The sequence below is a fragment of the Typopeltis vanoorti genome, chromosome 21 (genome assembly GCF_054136105.1).
Source record: "Typopeltis vanoorti isolate ZY-2024b chromosome 21, IOZ_Tvanoo_1.0, whole genome shotgun sequence".
NCBI lineage: Eukaryota > Metazoa > Arthropoda > Arachnida > Uropygi > Thelyphonidae > Typopeltis > Typopeltis vanoorti.
In genome coordinates, this window is record NC_143569.1 from 71,265,741 (window position 1) to 71,285,261 (window position 19,521).

At 33.4% G+C, this 19,521-nt stretch overlaps 1 protein-coding gene across 5 annotated transcripts in view; it reads left to right on the plus strand.

Moving 5' to 3' along the window:
- Pak (serine/threonine-protein kinase PAK 3-like protein) overlaps positions 1-19,521 on the plus strand; it is a 392,921-nt gene that overhangs the window by 299,031 nt on the left and 74,369 nt on the right. For all 5 annotated transcript variants that reach the window (XM_090410869.1, XM_090410868.1, XM_090410867.1 and 2 more), the window contains one exon: positions 13,685-13,871. In XM_090410869.1, the coding sequence (XP_090266995.1) occupies positions 13,685-13,871 (187 nt within the window). The remainder of the gene's footprint in view (positions 1-13,684; positions 13,872-19,521) is intronic.

Consider the following 19,521-nt stretch of genomic DNA (forward strand, 5'->3'; position numbering starts at 1 on the left):
ATGTTAGTAGGGTTGCAGGCTAAGAGATATTTTTTTATTTTTTAAAAATTTTATTTATTTCATCATCATCATCATCATGCGTATCAAGGATTTAAGCCTAGCATGGCCTGTTCCAGCCTTAGAAGTCATCGTTGAATTGTTTAAGAGGACGTCCTGGTTTTCTTTTTCCTAATGGCTTGTACTTGAAGGCTTGTTTTGGTAATCTTTCTGTTTTCATTCTTTGAACATGTTCTATCCATTTATGTTTATATTTTTTAATTTTTCTATTACTGGTTCTTGGTTTAATTCTTTAATAATTTCTTTGTTTCTTTTGTGATCAAATAGGGTATACTTTGATCACCTTTGTGATCAAAGTATACCGTATTTGATCACAAAAGTTTTTTTCATAAAACTTTTGTGTTTTTCTCATAAAACTTCATTTCTGCTGTTATTAATCTTTGTTTGTCTTTTTGTTTTATTGTCCAGATTTATAGACTGATAGGGCTAATGTATTGTATACTTTTAGTCTGGTTTGTTTATGAACTAGGTTTGGTTTAAATATAGAGTTAATTACACTTGTTATTTTTAAATATTTTGCAATTTTTACATTTATATCTTTTTCATTTTCATATGTGATCATACATCATAGGTAGTTAAATGAATTCACCTATTCTAAGATCTTGTTATCTAATACTATTTTAGTTCTTGCTGGATCTTGTCCTTTAAAGGCCATAGTTTTTGATTTTTCTGTTGATATTATCATACCATAATCTTTGGATATCTCATTTAGATCTAAAATAGCTTTCTGTAAGTTATCTTCAGAATTTGTAATTATTATTTGGTCGTCAACAAAGAGGTGGGTGTTTAAGTTTACTGTAGGAGAAAGTTTAATTCCTTGATGTAAATTTTTATTCCATTTTATTATTATTTCATTTAAGTAGATATTAAAAAGAGTTGCTGAGAGGGGACATCCCTGTCAGACCCCTTGGTTTATCTCTCTCTCGTATATGATAGCTCGTGATTTAATCTTATTTGCATTTGATTATTTTCATATATATTTGTGATAGCTTTTTGTCAAATGCTTTTTCAAAGTCAATAAATGCAATATGTGTTTCTAAATTATATTCTCTTCTTTTCTCTATTATTAATTTTAGGCAAAAGGCCGGGTCTATACATGATCGTCCTTTTCTAAATCCATTCTGTACTTCTAAAATAAAGTTTTCGGAATATTTCATTAGTTTGCTATTTAATATACTAAATTCCTGTTATATATTTTGTAACAGGAATTTAGTATATTGATACCTCTATAGTTTTTAGGGTCATCTCTATTACCTTTTTTAAAGATAGGAATCACAATTGCTTTTTTCCATTCTATTGGGAGAGGGATACCAGTTGAGTAAATTTTATTTAAAAATAATAAGAGTCTTTCTTTGAATCTTGTTCCTGCATACTTATATAGTTCTGAACCTAGCTTATCTTCTCCAGCTGCTTTTCCGTTTCTTGTTTCTTTCAGGATGATTTCTAATTCTTCTTTAGTTATTTCATTTTCGTTAATTGCTTGCCAGTTGTCTTTTTTAAAATATTTGTCTGTCCACAGTTCTGTGTAGTAATTTTGAAATTCTTCTAATTTCAATTCAGTGTTTAATTTTATGTTTTCTTTGGTATCTGCATTTAAGTGTTTCAAAATCTTATATACATTGGGTCTTATTTTATATAAATCATGTTCTAAATTAGAAACAAATTTGTTCCATGATTCTCTGTGTTTTTCTCACTTCTCTTTTAGCTATGGCTCTTATTCTTTTATATTCTATTTCAGCTTCTAATCTTTTACTGCTTAACCATTTGTGATAGTCTTCTTTTTTCTTTTTGATTATTTCTTTGGTTGTATCATCCCAGATCTTCAGTTTTTTCCTTTTATTAAATTTTTTGGCCTTTCCTAAGTTTTTATTAAAAATTTATTAAAAACCATTCTATTTCCTAAGAAATAGAATGGTTTTTATATTAAACCATTCTATTTCTATTTCTTCATTTTGTTTTATTTTATCTAGATATTGGTTAATTCTATGTTCATATAGCCATTGTACATTTGTGTCATTCAATAGTCTAGTTTTATAAACAAATGTTTCAATTTTTCTTACTGTTCTTGTTACTTGTAGCCATTTAGGTGGTAATCTTAATTTTATTTTAACAAGGAAGTGGTCACTGCTTGTTTCATATCCTCTGTGGACTCTAACAACTAGTGAAAATTTTGATATCTTTTCATTTAATATGAAGTAATCTAATATTGATTTCCATCCTCTTGCTGCCCAAGTATATTTATGTATGTCTTTATGTTTATAGAAGGAATTCATTATTTTTAGGTTATTTTACAAAGTCAATCAATTTTTTACCATTCCTGTTTAGGGTATGTTCTCCATGTCTTCCTATATTATTATTAATTTTCGTGTTTCCAATTCTTGTATTTAAGTCTCCTGCTAAAATTACGTAATCGTTTTTATTTATTTTATTATATTTGTTTTGTAGCTGATTATAAAAATCAATATTATCCTGTTCTCTTCCTTCTTCTGGGGCATATAAACCAATTATTGCTAAATAGCCTCTATCTATTTTTATTCTAGCTTCTATTATTCTTTCATTCCATAATTTATAATGTTTTAAACTGTTTTGAAAGGGAGTTATGAATCCAAATCATGACTACTGCTTGTGCTCTTTGGTCTTTGTCGACTCAACTGTATATCACATTAAAATTTTCGGTTCTCATAGTTCCTTTTAATTTCTTTTTTGTTTCAGTGATTACTGCTATTTTAAAATTTCTTTCACTCCAGTTTGCCATGTGTATTATATTTTGTCGTTTCCATTTTGGTTGACCTTTTCCATTCCAGGGTCATTTCCCATAGATTCAATCCGATTATCTTTTTCTGCCAGCTTACAAGTAGGATTATGTTCTCCATGTCAGAGGACTAACCTGATGATGGAATAGTTCAGTGGTAGGGCTGCTACCTTGAGGCTTCTGAACTAGCCTTCTTCTGAATTTAAACCCATAGGAGGAATAAGGTATATTGAAGGGGAAAGAGTAGATTATAGAAGAATTATAGTAAAGTTTATAGAGAGGGCATAGTTGTAAGGCCAATTTATTTATTTATATTTATTATATAATTTAGAACCCCATTCTAGAGACCAGACATGGGAAAAATTTTAGATCCTGCCTTGGTATGGTTTCATGTTCATCACGGGATTCAAACCTGCCACCTCTTGGTTGGAGAATGAGTATATTAATTACTTGGCCATCCAGGCTAGGTTTAATAAATCTGAACCAGATTTATTATAAGCCTGTATTACTTAATATTATATCCATTAGAATTCACATATCATACTTTGCAAAATGTGATACAGTTACAACCTTTTTTTACTTCATCAAGAAGTTAATACTATGTATGATACCATGAAACTAAATAACTATTTTTCAGAAAAAAAAAAAATTCATTGATAAAAATTCATTCTCTAATGCTACTTCTCATTTACAAGATAGAATGTTTCCCTTATAGTCAAAGCTTGCCAGATCATATGATGGGATTAGAGTTTATATTGCAAGTGGTCTGTGTAATTTATTGCTCATGTAAAATTGACTATGTTTGTCTGTTTTATCGTTTTTTCCTTAGAAAATTAGTGTTTTATAGAATATATTAGAGTAGGTTTTCATGTTTTTAGAGTATTTAGTGTCTTTATAACATATTTTTATTGTGATGTTTTAATATTAAACATAGCTGTAAAATGTTGCCAAAAATGCAGAAGAAATGGAACTCTAACAAGAACAGTGAACTAGTGAACAAGAAGTTTTTCTCTACTAAAGATGATATTGAAAGTAATTTAACCATCGAAATTGCTAGGTTAAAGCAGGTTATTAGACAGATGATGAGGGAATTATGGAAAGTCGAACAGCATTTAGAGGAACACAGGAAGAATATGAGTTCAGCAACAAAATGGAAAACAACAAAGCACAGAAATAGGTAAGTTAGTGCATAATAACAAAAAACTGCTAAGCAAAGTTCATCATCATCATCAAATTCCTGCCATGTACCCTCAAGGGATGTACAGGATATAATAGTACTACATGAAAAAATTTACATCATTGCTAACTTCCTATCTACAATTTTCCTCCAAATCAGTCTGTTACTTGTCAAGACTCCAACATTATCAGATCTTATATTTCTATCATCTAAGGCACTTTGTACCGTATCAATCCACCTATTCTTGGTCTTCCTCTGGGTTATTTTCCTGCCAACCTGGCAGAGAACACTTGTTTTGCTAATCTTTCTTTGCCCACTTTGTCCACTTTGCCCACAATCAAACTTTGCTAAGCGAAGTTTGATTGTAAAAAAGAAATGCATGAGAGTTTTTGGATGTGTGGAGTGAGTTTGAAGGAAAAATGGATTTGTATAACAAGGACAGCCTAAACTTGAATTCGTTTGGTATCAGGAGTCTTGAAAAATTATTGATATGTGACCTAACAGAGAGAGTCAGGGAAACTGAATTCTGATGGAAGGAATCATGAGAATCTGTGTGTAAGAGTGATAGTGTTAGGTAATTGTGTTAATGATGGGACTGGTTATTATTATGGAATTATGAAGAGAGAATGATTCTGTGTTCATCCAGTTTGGACCTATCAAGCATGTGTAAAGATGTCTGCATAAGTAAGGAACTAGATAAAAAAAAAATAAAATATAATACCTCACTACATCAAAGCTAGGGTCCTGTTGTTATTATTATTATCAATTTGAAATTGTCAAACTGTCATGCAGACCACAGGCAATAGTATACCAAAGAGTAAGCAGTTAACTTATGTCAGGAGTATCTCAGAAACAAAGGAGTAGAGTTTGTAGCCTTGGTTAATATATTGGGACCTCATATTATAGGCAATAGTGAGACTTGGTTATCAGAAGCAGATGTATTAACTGGTATTGAGCGCAAAGAGTACAGTATTTTTAGAAAGGATAGACAGGAGAGAAGAGGGCATGCTGCTAATGATATCAGATGACTTGAATCCAGTAAGAGTTTAGACCTATGTCTGCAATACTTCTAACAATTTTTCATGTGGCAGTGAGTTTGAAGCCATCTGATGTGAGGTGGAGTCTAATAATCTTAAATACATAGTGGGAGGTTGTTACAGACCTGGTGGAGCATTGCTAGTGATAAAGAAATGCATTACCAAATAAATACCATGAGTGTGAAAAGAGAAATCATAATGGGGGACTTGAATTGTCCGAACATTTGATAGGGCAGCTGTGAAAATTGCGTGAGAACAATGAAATTGAATTTATTGAGCTGTTGTGAGACAACTTCCTCAAGCAGCATATGACAGAAAGAACTCATGGTACAGAAGTTTTAGATCTGATTATAGTGTCAGAGGATGTTTCAGTTAAAGATGCAACTGTTCTACCTCTGGTTGGTGACAGTGATCATGCAGTACTCACTTGGGAAGTGGGTATTTCCCAAGTGAGTACTGCATGACATTTATAAACTACTAAGTTTATAAATGTTCCATTCAGAAAAGGTTACATGCTGAACTACAAAGCAGGAAATTACGAACACTGGAGAAGTATGTTGGATTCAGTGCCATGGTATCACTTGTTGAATGAGAAGGATATTAACAGCACTTGGGAAGTGTTTAAAAAAATACTTAAATGATGCATTATCAGAATGTGTCTTGAGAGTTCAAAGAATAAATAGACTAGGAGTGAAACAGATGTGTAATCTAATTAAGCAAGAGATTTGTAAGAAAAAGATGATGTGGAAGGAATACCATGTGCTTAAGGATGATGTTTTATGATAATTATAAGCAGCAGGCCAGAAGAATCGCAAGTGTTTTACAGAAAGATTTCTGAGTATGAAAAGAAACTGGCTAGGCAAGTTGGAGACAACACAAAAGAATTCTGTCATTATGCTGCAAGTAAAAGAATGAGTGAATTTGAAAGAATAACTATACTGAATGCAGGTGACTGATGCAGAAGTGATTGCTCAGCTAATGGGTAGCCATTTTGCAAAACACTATGAACCTGGTATATACAACATTGAACTCCCTGCTACCTCTTTGCTGTATGAGGAAACTCGTGTGTGAGGAGGAAGTACTAGAGCTATTGCACAAAATGAATAAGAATTCAGCAATAGGAACTGATGTGATATCAGCACGAATGCTAAAAGAGTGTTCAGCTAAACTGGCTATTCCTTTCTGACCAGGTTATATCATTTAAGTCTCCAAACTGTGAAGATTCCACAGGAATGGAAAGAAAGTATAGTAGTCCCGTTGCACAAGGTGATACAAAGACTGATGTATCCAACTATCGACCAATCAGTATCTCAGGAGTGGTGGTGGTGAAGATTTTGGAAAAGTTAGAGCTCAAATTCAGAAATGGATTTACAGAGAATTTACTTTGCAACAAATAGTACGGGTTTACTAAGAGAAGGTCATGTTTTAGCAACGTGCTCACATTCTATAATAATGTTACTATTGATTTAGACAAGGAGAATGGATACACCATAATACTCTTGGGTTTTGCTAAGTCTTTTGACAGAATACATAATTGAAGACTATTTCATAAATTGGAGAAATATGGGATTGGATTATAAACTGTTGGCATGAATAAGAGGATGGCTGACTGACATATCAAAAAGTCATATATTGGGGATGTGAATCTGCCAGATTCAAGGTAACCCATGGTGTGCCTCAGTCCTTGGTCCATTCCAATGTCATTAATGTACAGATTGTTATTCAATCTGTACATTAATGACATTGGAATGGATTTGACATGCGACATATAGCTGTTTGCTGATGATGTAAAGATAGGTAAGGTAATCGGGAGTGCTGATAATGCAGTATGATATACACTTGCGGAATGGAATAGGCAGGAATTGTTGGCACGTGAAAATGGCTGTCAGTTCAATGTTAATAAATGCAAGGTCATGTACTTTGGTGTGATTAGATCAAGTGTCGTATTATATTGGTAGGATTATGCTAGAAGAAACTGATCAGGCTAGGGATCTTGGAGTTTTACTAGACAGGAAGTTGAAATTTAAGGGTCATATAGCAAAAATTGTAAATACTACTTAGAGAATAATTGCAATGCTGAAACAAATCTTGACATATAAAGATAAGGAAGTCATTTTGCCTCTTTAGAAGTCCTTGATAAGACCTTACTTGGACTATTGTGCATAGGTCTGGTTTCTGTTGTGATTCTGGTACGGGGGAGAGTGCAAAGGAGATTGTAAAAAATTATATCAGGATTGTGGAATACTGATTATAAAGACAAATTGAGAATTTGTAGACTGCAGACACTAGCAAACAGGAGAAAGGGTTATACAGAATTCAAGTAGATGGAATTTTTCATTTTATGGAGGGTAAGGAAAGGACGAGAGGGCATCCCTCTTGTCCTTTGAATAAATGAATCAGGAAGGGGTTGAGAGCTGGATTTTTCTCTCATAGAGTGATGTGTGATTGGATTGCTGTTGACTGTTGTGTATGCAAGTAACAGGAATGAATTCAATAATTAGTATGACCTGTCTCGAATAGTTCCTGATTGTCTGGAGGTCTCTCTTAATAATAATAGTAATAATAATTATATTCCTAGAATTCTTTGCTGATCTCATCTCTATAGAATTCTTGCAACATTATTTTAATTGCACGGGCACCTCAATGAAATTCTTAGTGATTGCAGAGGGGGGGGGGTTTCTGGCATATCTTTTTTTTTCCCCTCCTATCAACCAACTTTTGCAATCCACAAACCCTTAATCTATCCTCATAGGGAGCATTTACAAACTCACTGTCTTGGTTACTTTGGTTACCTCTAGATGCTCTATCTGCTATTTTCCTCATCCCGAAGAAACTTATAACCGGACCTGAGTACAGTAATCCAGGTGTGGTCATATCAAGGCCCTGTTATCTCTGCTTGTTAGTGTGTGTTCTTCAATAAACAAGCAATCCTATTAGCTACACTGGCTACTTTAGCAATATACCCTTTAAATTTCAACTCTTTATCTACTATTACTACTACTACTACCACCACCACCACCCCAAAATCCCTGACTTCTTCAATTTCCTCAAGTACAGTTCCCTCAATGTGCTACACAGCTTGTAATTTTTGTGTCCCAAAATGCATAAATTTACACTTTTCTGCATTAAATTTACATCCATTATTATGACCTTTTTCTGAACTACTAGTATTAATAAATTAAAGACTTAATTCTGTATGTTAGTCAAGTAAATATTAGTTTAATATCCAACGTTTCACTGACTGATATCTGTCAGCATTTTCAAAGGAATACACTGGTAAGCAATAGAAAGTAACAAAAACTAGGAAACTAACCAACAATTCTAAAAATTATATAAAGTTATCACTGTGCGTGATACAATGATTTAATACGCGTGTTGCAAGCACAATGCATTTTATTTGTTGAGATATTTAATGTAATTTTCATGAAAGTTCATTTCTTTTTGGTTAAATGATCTGATTAGAGTTTTCCATATATCTGGTAAGATTAGGCTTTGATTCTTATTTAAGTTGCCTGTTGAACGGGCTTCTTTAAATGTTCTGGAATGGTAGTTGTCTTCTATGTAGGGCATATGACTCATATCCCATTCAGTATTATGGTTGGTAGAGGGAAAGTGTGTTGCAAGCACAATGCATTTTATTTTTTTGATGTTGAAAGTTTATTCTTCACGTGGTTAGAGTATAATAAAATTAGTTTAATCCTTTATCCAAGTGTCAGCAAACAAAGTTTGCGCCTGACAGTATCTTCAGGACTGGGGTAAGGTGGTACAACACCAGGGCAACTTGTTGCAAAGGTGGAGCAAGCTACCAACACTCCTGCTAATGCTTCTGCCTGGTATCTCCACTTGGGCCTGGCTCCCACTGAAGAGACCTCAATAAAGGTCGAAACTAGTCTGGGTAGTGGCCCTTCCCTTAATGCATAACATTAGACATATCCGCAAGGAGATGTGTTTTGCATTATAGGAGATACTGAGTTAGGAGTGTTGGTAGCTTGCTCCACCTTTGCAACAAGTTGCCCTGGTGTTGTACCATCTTACCCCAGTCCTGAAGATACTTTCAGGCGCAAACTTTGTTTGCTGACACTTGGATAAAGGATTAAACTAATTTTATTATACTCTAACCAAGTGAAAAATAAACTTTCAACATCTTTCTCTAAATCCAGAGTAATTTATTAAAAAAAGGGTGGCACACCATTTGGCAACTCCTATAGGTGGAGATGACCTGCTAATGTTTCTGCCTGGTATCTCCACTTGGGCCTGGCTCCCACTGAAGAGACCTCAAAGGTCGAAACTAGTCTGGGTAGTAGCCCTTCCCTTAATGCATTACATTAGACATATCCGCAAGGAGATGTGTTTTGCATTATAGGAGATACTGAGTTAGGAGTGTTGGTAGCTTGCTCCACCTTTGCAACAAGTTGCCCTGGTGTTGTACCACCTTACCCCAGTCCTGAAGATACTTTCAGGTGCAAACTTTGTTTGCTGACACTTGGATAAAGGATTAAACTAATTTTATTATACTCTAACCAAGTGAAAAATAAACTTTCATCAGTATTATGCATTTTATTTGTTGAGATATTTAATGTAATTTTCATGAAAGTTCATTTCTTTTTGGTTAAATGATCTGATTAGAGTTTTCCATATATCTGGTAAGATTAGGCTTTGATTCTTATTTAAGTTGCCTGTTGAACGGGCTTCTTTAAATGTTCTGGAATGGTAGTTGTCTTCTATATAGGGCTTATGACTCATATTCCATTCAATATTATGGTTGGTAGAGAGAAAGTGTGAAGAAAGGCCTGATATGTCCTGTCTGTTATTCCATACATAACCCCTATGTGTTCTTTCTTTCTTGTATCAAAACTTCTAGATGTCTGTCCGATGTAATTAATACCACAAGAACAAGGTATGCTATATACTCCAGAGTATTTGTAGAAAGGATGGCTATCTTTTGGTGATCTTATAAACTTTTGAATGGTCTCAATAGGTTTGAAGGTTACTCTAATATTATATGGTTTTAGAAGTAGAGCTAATTTTCTGGATATGGCACTAACAAATGGAATTGTTATAGAGCTGATATATTGGGTTTCATCTCATTGTCTTTGCAGTATGTCACTAAAGAGAATCTTGTTGATGATTCTTGTAGGGTAGCCATTTAGGGATACATCTTTGGATATTTTCATTAATTCTTTTAGATCGCCAGGGTCTGTGGTACACTGTATAGCTCTTTTTTTTGAGCATATGGATAATGCTGATATGTGGTGAGACGAGTCGAAATGGAGGTAGCGTCCAGTGTTAGTAGGTTTTCTATATACTGATAGGTTGATGCTATTGTCAGTTTGTTTCTTAATAAGGACGTCTAGGAATGGAAGTTTATTATCTTTTTCTAGTTCCAGTGTGAACTTGATGGTGTTGTGGAAGCAATTAATTTTGTTTAGATAATCTATTAATTCTTCTTTTTTATGATTCCAAATGATGAAGATGTGCCGACCTATTCTTAGAAAATCTTGAAACTCAAATTTTATCCCAAATTACCCCAAAACCAACCACATGGTTTAGGTATGTTGACGACATGTTCATCTTTTGGAGAAAAGAATTAATAGATTATCTAAACAAAATTACATTAAATATCTCAACAAATAAAATGCATTGTGCTTGCAACATGCGTATTATATCATTGTATCACATACAGTGATAACTTTATATAATTTTTAGAATTGTCGGTTAGTTTCCTAGTTTTTGTTACTTTCTATGGCTTACCAGTGTATTCCTTTGAAAATGCAGACAGATATCAGTCAGTGAAATGTTGAATATTAAACTAATATTTACTTAACTAACATACAGAATTAAGTCTTTAATTTATTAATTACATCCATTATGTTTTGTCCATATTGTCAGCTTATTTAAATCATTCTGCAAGTCTCTACATCACCTTGATCAACTTTTCATCATCAGCAAACTGATTATCTCCCTTCAGATTATTTCCTATATCATTTATGTGCAAAATAAACAGCAGTAGTCCAAGCACAGATCCCTACAGCACACCACTAGTCACCTTCCTTGATTCTGCTCCTTCATATACTACTTTTTAGTATCTGTCCTTGAGCCCTTTTATCCATATTGCCAGTTTCTCATCCATCCGTCCCCCTTTGTTGCAGTTAGTGCAATAGAGTCCCATTTGATATCCTGTCAGATGCGTTTGCAAAATCCAGGAGTCATTGTTTAGCAATTCCCATTATCCAACTTAGTAGTTTTCGCTCTATTATAAAAAATTAGTAGATTGCTAATGTGTGACCAACCTCTCTTGTATTACTGGAGTATAATGCTTAGCATTTTGAACTTGTTAAACTTCCTAATCTTGCTAAATTGGTTTGGCTAATTATCAAAAATATTAAAGGAAAGAGCAGTAAATTGGACTGTACTTCAAAAAATTTGGTTGAGAAAATCCAAAATCTGGTAGAGCTTAGATTTCCCCCAAAAAATGATTTTATATGGTTTGCTCTATTATAAAAAATTAGTAGATAACTAATGTATGACCAATCTCTCTTGTATTACTGGAGTATAATGCTTAGCATTTTGAGCTTGTTAAACTCCCTAATCTGGCTTAATTGGATTTGCTAATTATCATAAATATTAAAGGAAAGGGCAGTAAATTGGACTGTACTTCGAAAAATTTGGTTGAAAAAATCCAAAACCTGGTAGAGCTTAGATTTCCCCCAAAAAATGATTTTATATGGGTTGGTCTTTAAAAAGAGATCTTTTCCTTGTCATTCCTACTAAATTTTCTTGCTGCTTTTCAAGATATCCCAAATGTATTGGTTATCATTTTTATAATAAGTAATCCCCAAAAAAGAGTATTAAGTTCTATAGATGGATGACTCCCTTCTTCAGGAATTCAGTAATATCACCTGCTCTTCCTGTTGTTTTGTTCATGCTACATTAACAAATTGTCTCTATGACACTTTTTTTATACCCCTTGTTGTGTATATTGCAAAATACCATTTCTAATACCCAGAATCGGTGTGTATGTGCATTTACTAAATTGCTAGTTCTCCAATTTTTTGTCTTGCTGTGTTGATTACTTATATATAAAAATATGCTCATCCAATGTTGTACCCCCCTCCTAAAAAAATATATATATATGGGGGGGGGGGGGCTCTGACCCCTTGATGCCTACGACGTTCAACCCCCCTGATTTCTGGACTGGCAGGCTTTTGGAATTTTGGAGACATGAAAGGGGGTTCTCCTCCCCCCAATGCCTGCGCTGCCCAACCCCCCGAGTTGTGGACTGGTAGGCCAGTTCTCCTTGAATTCTGATGACTCGAACTGAGTGTTCCGGACTGGTAGGCTGGTTCTCCTTGAATTCTGATGACTCAAATTTTGAAGACTAGACACTCAGGGTAGCCCCAGAGTTTCAAAATGTTTCAAATAACTTGACAAAAAACGTGACACAAAATCGTTACAAAAACAGCTTATTTTATATTATAAAGTAGATATATATATATATATATATATATATATAATAGAACAAATTTTTTTTTTTTGCCTTAATTTTTCAAAGAAAACTTAGAAAAGCTTCTGAAGACAATTTATTTCCGAAGAAAAATCAGTTAATATGTGCTGAATATGTGAACCACAGTAAAAAGGAAATTTTTATGTTATTGTCACATTCCTTAGGACACACACAGCAAAGCAACTACATCAGTCATGGTTTTTGTGACTGTTGTCAAAACATGTGGGTTCTGTGTGTGTTTTAGAGCATAGAATTTGAATTTAAAACTGGAGAATCTCTTTTTTTTTCTCAGAATGTCTGAGTCTTTGTTATAAGTATTAAGTATTGCATAACATAAACTTAGCTAACAATTATCCATTGATAAGAATAAGATAAAAAAAGAAAACTTTTTTTTTTTGATACTTTGGAAAAAAAAGAAATTTTTAATTTTTGTAACTATTTATGTTATCATCCACTTTCCTTAGGACACATACATACACAGCAAAAACTACTAAAGAATAAGTCACAGGTCTTATGCAAATTCTAAGTTTGGATATGATGACAATTATATGTATTGCCTACAAAATGTGGATACATTAGTTCAACAGAAAATGTAGTATATGATCTTTTAGTTCTCTCTAGATCATTGTCATCTCAAAAGTCATAGTGACCAACTTTTTCCCTAAAGCTGTTTGGTCAGATTAACTTTACAACATGTGTAGCAATCATGTGAGGAGTGAACACTTTATTTTAGTCCCTACTTCACACCCAACATAATGAACACATGATCCTTAACTTGCAAGTGATGATGTGTCAATACTGAACACTTTCAAATGAACCAGATATAAAAAAAAAAAAAAAAAACCTATAATGAGAGTGGAAGAGATTCATTGCCTTGCCACTGAACACAAATGACAGTTTTAACAAAGTGAATTGGTTGACCAGTGTTATAAAAATTGAATTGTTTCACTTATGTCACATTTGATTGTGAGTATGAGTATACCCTAAGTCAGAAACAAGGATAAATGATTGAAATAATATTTCAATAATTTATCTCTTGAAACTGCAGTCATGCCAAAAATTTACAATAACATGAAGGAACTGGATGATAGATGGAGGATGAAATGATAATCACATTAATTTTATATTATATAAATGTTTTTTTAAACTCATTATAGGGCTTCTGGTACCGTCTATACAGCTATTGAGACAGCTACAGGAATGGAAGTAGCCATCAAACAAATGAATCTTACACAACAGCCAAAGAAGGAATTAATCATTAATGAAATTCTAGTTATGCGTGAAAATAAACATCCTAATGTGGTAAATTACCTAGATAGTTATCTTGTAGGAGAAGAATTATGGGTAAGTAGTTTACTTGTTAATTTTCTTTAACTATTTTGTTTTCTAAATACATGCTGTCTTGTTTTAACAAAACCTCGTTGAAGTTAGTAATATTGTTATGTGTTAAATTCGCACTCACTATATTATCTCTTTGTTAAAACAGTGGGATAGGTTAATTGTATTCAGGATAAGCAGCATTTGATTTAAAATCTCTAATTCTCACTAGGCATGCATATAAATTAAATTCATACGGTCATATCGTTATCACCATTTCCTGAAATGCCCTCAAGATGTATAGGATAAAGCTAATAGTTCCGATACAGTGAACACTGCATTATTAGATTCCAAATTACACTCATTTATTAACTCTTTAAATATGACAGCAAAAGATTCGTAGTTGGTTTTTATATACACATGCATAGGCAAAGGTCTTTTCTTTGCCATATTTGCTTTTTTCTGTTTCACTATCCTTAATGAGTGAAAGGAAGTGAAACAAAGGATTATAGAAGTCACACAGCAGACTCACTATAGTGAACTTGGAATAAAAGTGTTCTCCTTCCCCTGATTGATTCTTGAGACTAAACTTCAGAATTATTGGCATTTGGTGGTGTAATTACAAGTGTTTCCTCATAGTGAGTCCTGAAAAGCAGGCCTCTTCAGAACTTAATTTTCAGGCACTTTAAATCAGGTCCATAAACAGCTTAGGCCAGTGGTTCCCAAACTTTTTTGGTTCACGGCGCCCTTAGTGTATCAGGATTTTTGCACATTGCCCAAAGTCAGAACATAGGCATACCTAACAGTTGCAGTGTAGTTAGGTTGGTTAAGTTAAAAAAAATAAATGCAATGCGTATTTCAAATTCACAATTTATGTGAAAAGTATTAAATAAGTACATATTTTGAACAACCAAATCATTGATTGTTCAAAATAAATGCAACACGTATTTCAAATTCACAAATAATTTATGTAAAAAGTATTAAATAAGTACATATTTTGAACAATCAAATCATTGAATAAATAAATCATAATTAGTAGGATGAGTGAGCCTGTTGTTCACTGCACATCTTCTCAAATCTTGGAATCAAACTTGTACAGTGTCCATTAGATGTCCTCCTTATCATTACATCAGTACATCAATTGTCCAATTCTAAAACCAAGTGGGCTAAGTGTCATTTCAATGAAAATATTGGAATATTTCACAGCACCTCAGGGTGCAGGTGCACAGTTTGGGAACCACTGGCTTAGGCATATTGCTTAGTTATGAAATGTTGTGGTAGTTAGGCATTTGTTGGCATTTACACATGTATTTTTTAAAGCTTCGAATTTATAAAGGCCAAATTTGAAAACTTATTGTTTTTTAGAGAAAATAATATGAAATAAGAAGCAACAGATGATGTGTCCTCTATCATCTTTTCTTTCATATTTTATTTCTTTAAAAATTACAGTTTTGATAATGAATTTGTTAGTCATTGGACATCCCCTGCTAAAGCGGGAATGTCCAATGACTTTGTCCTATTGTCTACCCTTTTTTCCCTCTCCTCCTCTATGCAAATGACTTTCTCTCACTGATTAATAACCTTATCCATAGTTTTGCTGATGATACATTTGGAATGTTTGGGTACTGCAAAGTTTAATTTGACAAACCTTTCAGTACCCAAACATTCCAACTTCAAGATCTTCTACAACCATTGCCTTAAACATAGTACCGTCATGCCATTCTTTGATTTTCCTTAGTCACCAAACGTGACTAAGGAGAACCTAGTCACGTTTGGTGCTAGCAAAACACAATTTTGCCTTCATATCCCCCCTCCACACAAAAAAAGGATTGCAATTCATCTTCTTTTATTCTTGATAATACTCAAAATGGACCAGATTACTTAGACACTGATATTTACCTCTATCCTTTGCTAGCATAAGCAAACTTCCCCAAACTCTACAAAATTGTCACCCTTGTCTATTCATCATCTAGAAAGAAAGAGATCATTGATTAGAAAGACTGCCCTCTGGGACAGCATCATGAATTATTAAAAAGGTTTTTAGTTCACCAACCCAAACATTGCAACAAATATCCAAGTTACTCAAATTTAGAATACTATTGCAATGTTTGGGTTGGTGCACCAAAACCTTTTTAATAATTCTTGATGCTGTCCCAGAAGGCAGTCTTTCTAATCAGTGATCTCTTTTTATTGACTCATAATCCACTGTCTTGCATTAATATGTATAGATAAGTAGTTATTCGTTGATATAAATAACACCAGCAGGAAATAATTTGAGCTAATATTTTGCAGGATTTTGAACCAGCCTCTTTGGAGCACAAATTACAGCTATGATAAAACATGGATTTTTTTTTTTTTTTTTTTTTTTTTTTTTTTTTTTTTTTTTTTTTTTTTTAAGATATGAGAGTCCTGAGAAAGATTAGAGGTGTGAACAGATAGCATCAATGGCAATATCATATTTAAAATGAGGATATTAGGAAAGAACTTGACATTGTCAGCATCCAGGAAGGCGTTAGCAGAGCTAATCTCAGGTGGTATGGTCACTTGAACAGAATGGGTGAGGAAAGATTAGCAAAACAAGTGTTCTCTGCCAGGTTGGCAGGAAAACGACCCAGAGGAAGACCAAGATATAGGTGGATTGATATGGTACAAATTGCCTTAGACGATAGAAATATAAGATCTGATAATGTTGGAGTCTTGACAAGTAATAGACTGATTTGAAGGAAAATTGTAGATAGGAAGTTAGTAATGAGCTAAATTTTTCATGTAGTACTATCATATCCATCGGGAATTTGATGATGAGCTGTGTTTTTCCACGGCTGTTGGTAACCCTCTCTATCACTTTCGAGAGTACTGATGAAGGCAATTGTATAATAGTTTACTGGCTGACTTTTACCGTATTTACTCGAATATAACTCGCCCTCATGTACCCTGATTTTACTTTACGAAAAAAGGAATTAAAAAGTTTTGCATATACCTCGCACATGAAAAAAAAAGTTTAAACGTGTTCATGTTGGGGCGATGGTAACTCGCTCCCAGCAGTAAAAATGTCTTCCCCAACAGCCACTATACTGTATATGCAAGAAAAACAAGTACTTTTATTGTATCGCCAAATAAGGTATAATGTACAGAGACATTTGCAGTCTGTGTAATATAATTCTCAACAAATAGTGCAATTAGAGACAACTGGGATAAAAACTGCACTAACTAATGAATCACATCCTCTCCCACAGAAACTATGCTGTATAGATTCAAGCAAAACTACATGTTGCACCAGCAAACACAGTATCTAACTAAAAACTGTTGTTCGATTTTTAAATTATATGAAATAAGTGTTTGTTTGATTACCTTTGAAAATTTAGATGTCATTAAGACAGATCACAAAGGCTAGCTTCAAATAAATTTCTACCAGGAATTGAAACATGCCATATAATGTGTGTGTGAGAGTCTGCTCGATGTGGAAATGGCATGAAAACAAGCAGCAATAAAATTCAACCGAAGGGTTGAAAGTGAATTGAGCCTGCCCTCGTGATGCCAAAGTACACAAACAGTAATGAGAAGTTCCGTCAGAATGATATATATGGGAAAAACACCACCCTGTCGTGAACATGTTAAAACTAAGAAATATATTAGTGAATATTGTTATGGCAGTTTCAGATATCATGGAATTTGGTTGAAGAGAATTAGCATTTTAACTCAACAATTGTTGGGTTGCATGATCTTTTGTTAATACCGCACCAATCATATGCATCTTCATAGCTGCTCTATCTCTACTGGCCTACCATTGCAGTCTGTTTTATGCTCTGCTTTCATTTCTCATTAGTCATTCATGAAGGATTGTTCATTATGTATCTCAAGTCTTGTAAATTACTGGTAATTTTTGCTTGAAATAATGGGAAAGAAGATGATGCTATTTGGGTAGGTGACTTTGACGGTGCACATAAGGAAACTGCTCTCAAGGCTGAAAGTAGTGATAGCGAATAGATTCTTGATAAGTCATACCCATTTTCAGTTTTTTCCTGAAAACTTTACTTTCCAAAAATCCTCACATATATCTCACACCATGATTTTTTAGCTTTAATTTTGGAAAAAAAAAAGTGAGTTATATTCAAGTAAATACGGTATCTTCCTTTTTAGGTACAGACTGGATAAAGACTTGCTTCCAGGCTGTTAGGTAGATGCCAGATGAATGTGGCAGCTTATATATGTGATATAAGATGGGCATTAACTCCAGGGCACAAGTTTCGAGCACAGCAGAAGGAATATCATCTAAACTTAGAGCCTTATTATTATCAAGATTAATCAAATTTTTTTATTTTATTCTCCTTCTGGAGAGGAGACATGTAGTGGGACATTTTTGGATGTGCAGGATATGATTTTCCTTAGTTGTCTAAACAAGTGTTGGATAAAAAGACTTGGGGGGTTATATTGGTACCATTGAAGATGTGAGAGGGGTGGTAACAAGGAAGGCAAATTTCTGTAGGTCCTCTGCTAGTGCTTTTTGTTTTGTTTTTTTCCATTGATGCCTCAAATTTTGATGGTGCCTTTTATCACTTATGTTGAGGTTGAAATTGTTTCTCTTGATTCCCTGATATACAGTGGAAACCCTTTTCATGACACTGGTGCATGTTGTACCATCAGGTTTGTTGATGAATGTATGACTAGGTGAGATTTGAACATCGAGATTAGGGAATGTTTTGTTTCTGATGCTGACTCCAAAACTCTTTCAGATTTGTAATAGTACAACACAATGTACAACACGTGGCCTATTAGCACTGACTTGCTGTAATGATTAGCATGTCTTTGTTCTTCAAGACAAAATATTAATGCTTCTTGTTTCTTCATAGTAGACTAATTTGCAATCACTAGGCACATTATGCACTCCTGTATGTGTCACTCAATGCAGTTTGTCCTGAAGAGAATGGATAAGAGTAACTAGTTTGTTGTGTTTAAAATTGTGATTATTTTTTGAGATGCTTAGTAAATTACATAAGTTTTGTTCTTATATTGTGTTGTCAGAATGTTACTAAAGTAGTTTACATGAATAAAATTTTACTATAAAATCTAAATATTTAACTAGAATCAAGTCATCTGAACCCAGACTTGCTTGCTTCATTCTAATAAAGGTACTATATTGCTAATCATTATTTTTATCTTTGTTCCTTTATACTTTCACAAGGAGTTTTTTCTGCATACCTGTTAATTTCTGTTGGTATTGGTCATTTGACTCTCACTGCAATTCCTATATCACTATTTCATTCTGATCATGACTTAGTACTATATTTTCATATATAGCATACATGAAAAGACACAAGAGGAAAACTAGATTTCATCTAGTTATAATATTACAGGAAGTAGTAGATCCAATATGTTCGCTTGGCAAGGAAAAGCGCTAATGGTGGAAAGGAGGACTAAGGAAAATACTATACAGTGGTATCTCGCTAATCCGAACTGTGGTTTAAAAGAAAAAAAAAAAGTTTAATTACGTATTATTTTGGGTGCTATTATTTTTATTTAATAATTATTATTTTAACTATTATTATTTATTTCTTATTATTACAATACAGTATAACTATGGTGATACACAAAAAGAAGAAATTCAAAACATGCATAATTTGGTTAAAAATATAAATGTAAATGTTGAAATTTCACAAACAGATATTACAGAATGGATTAC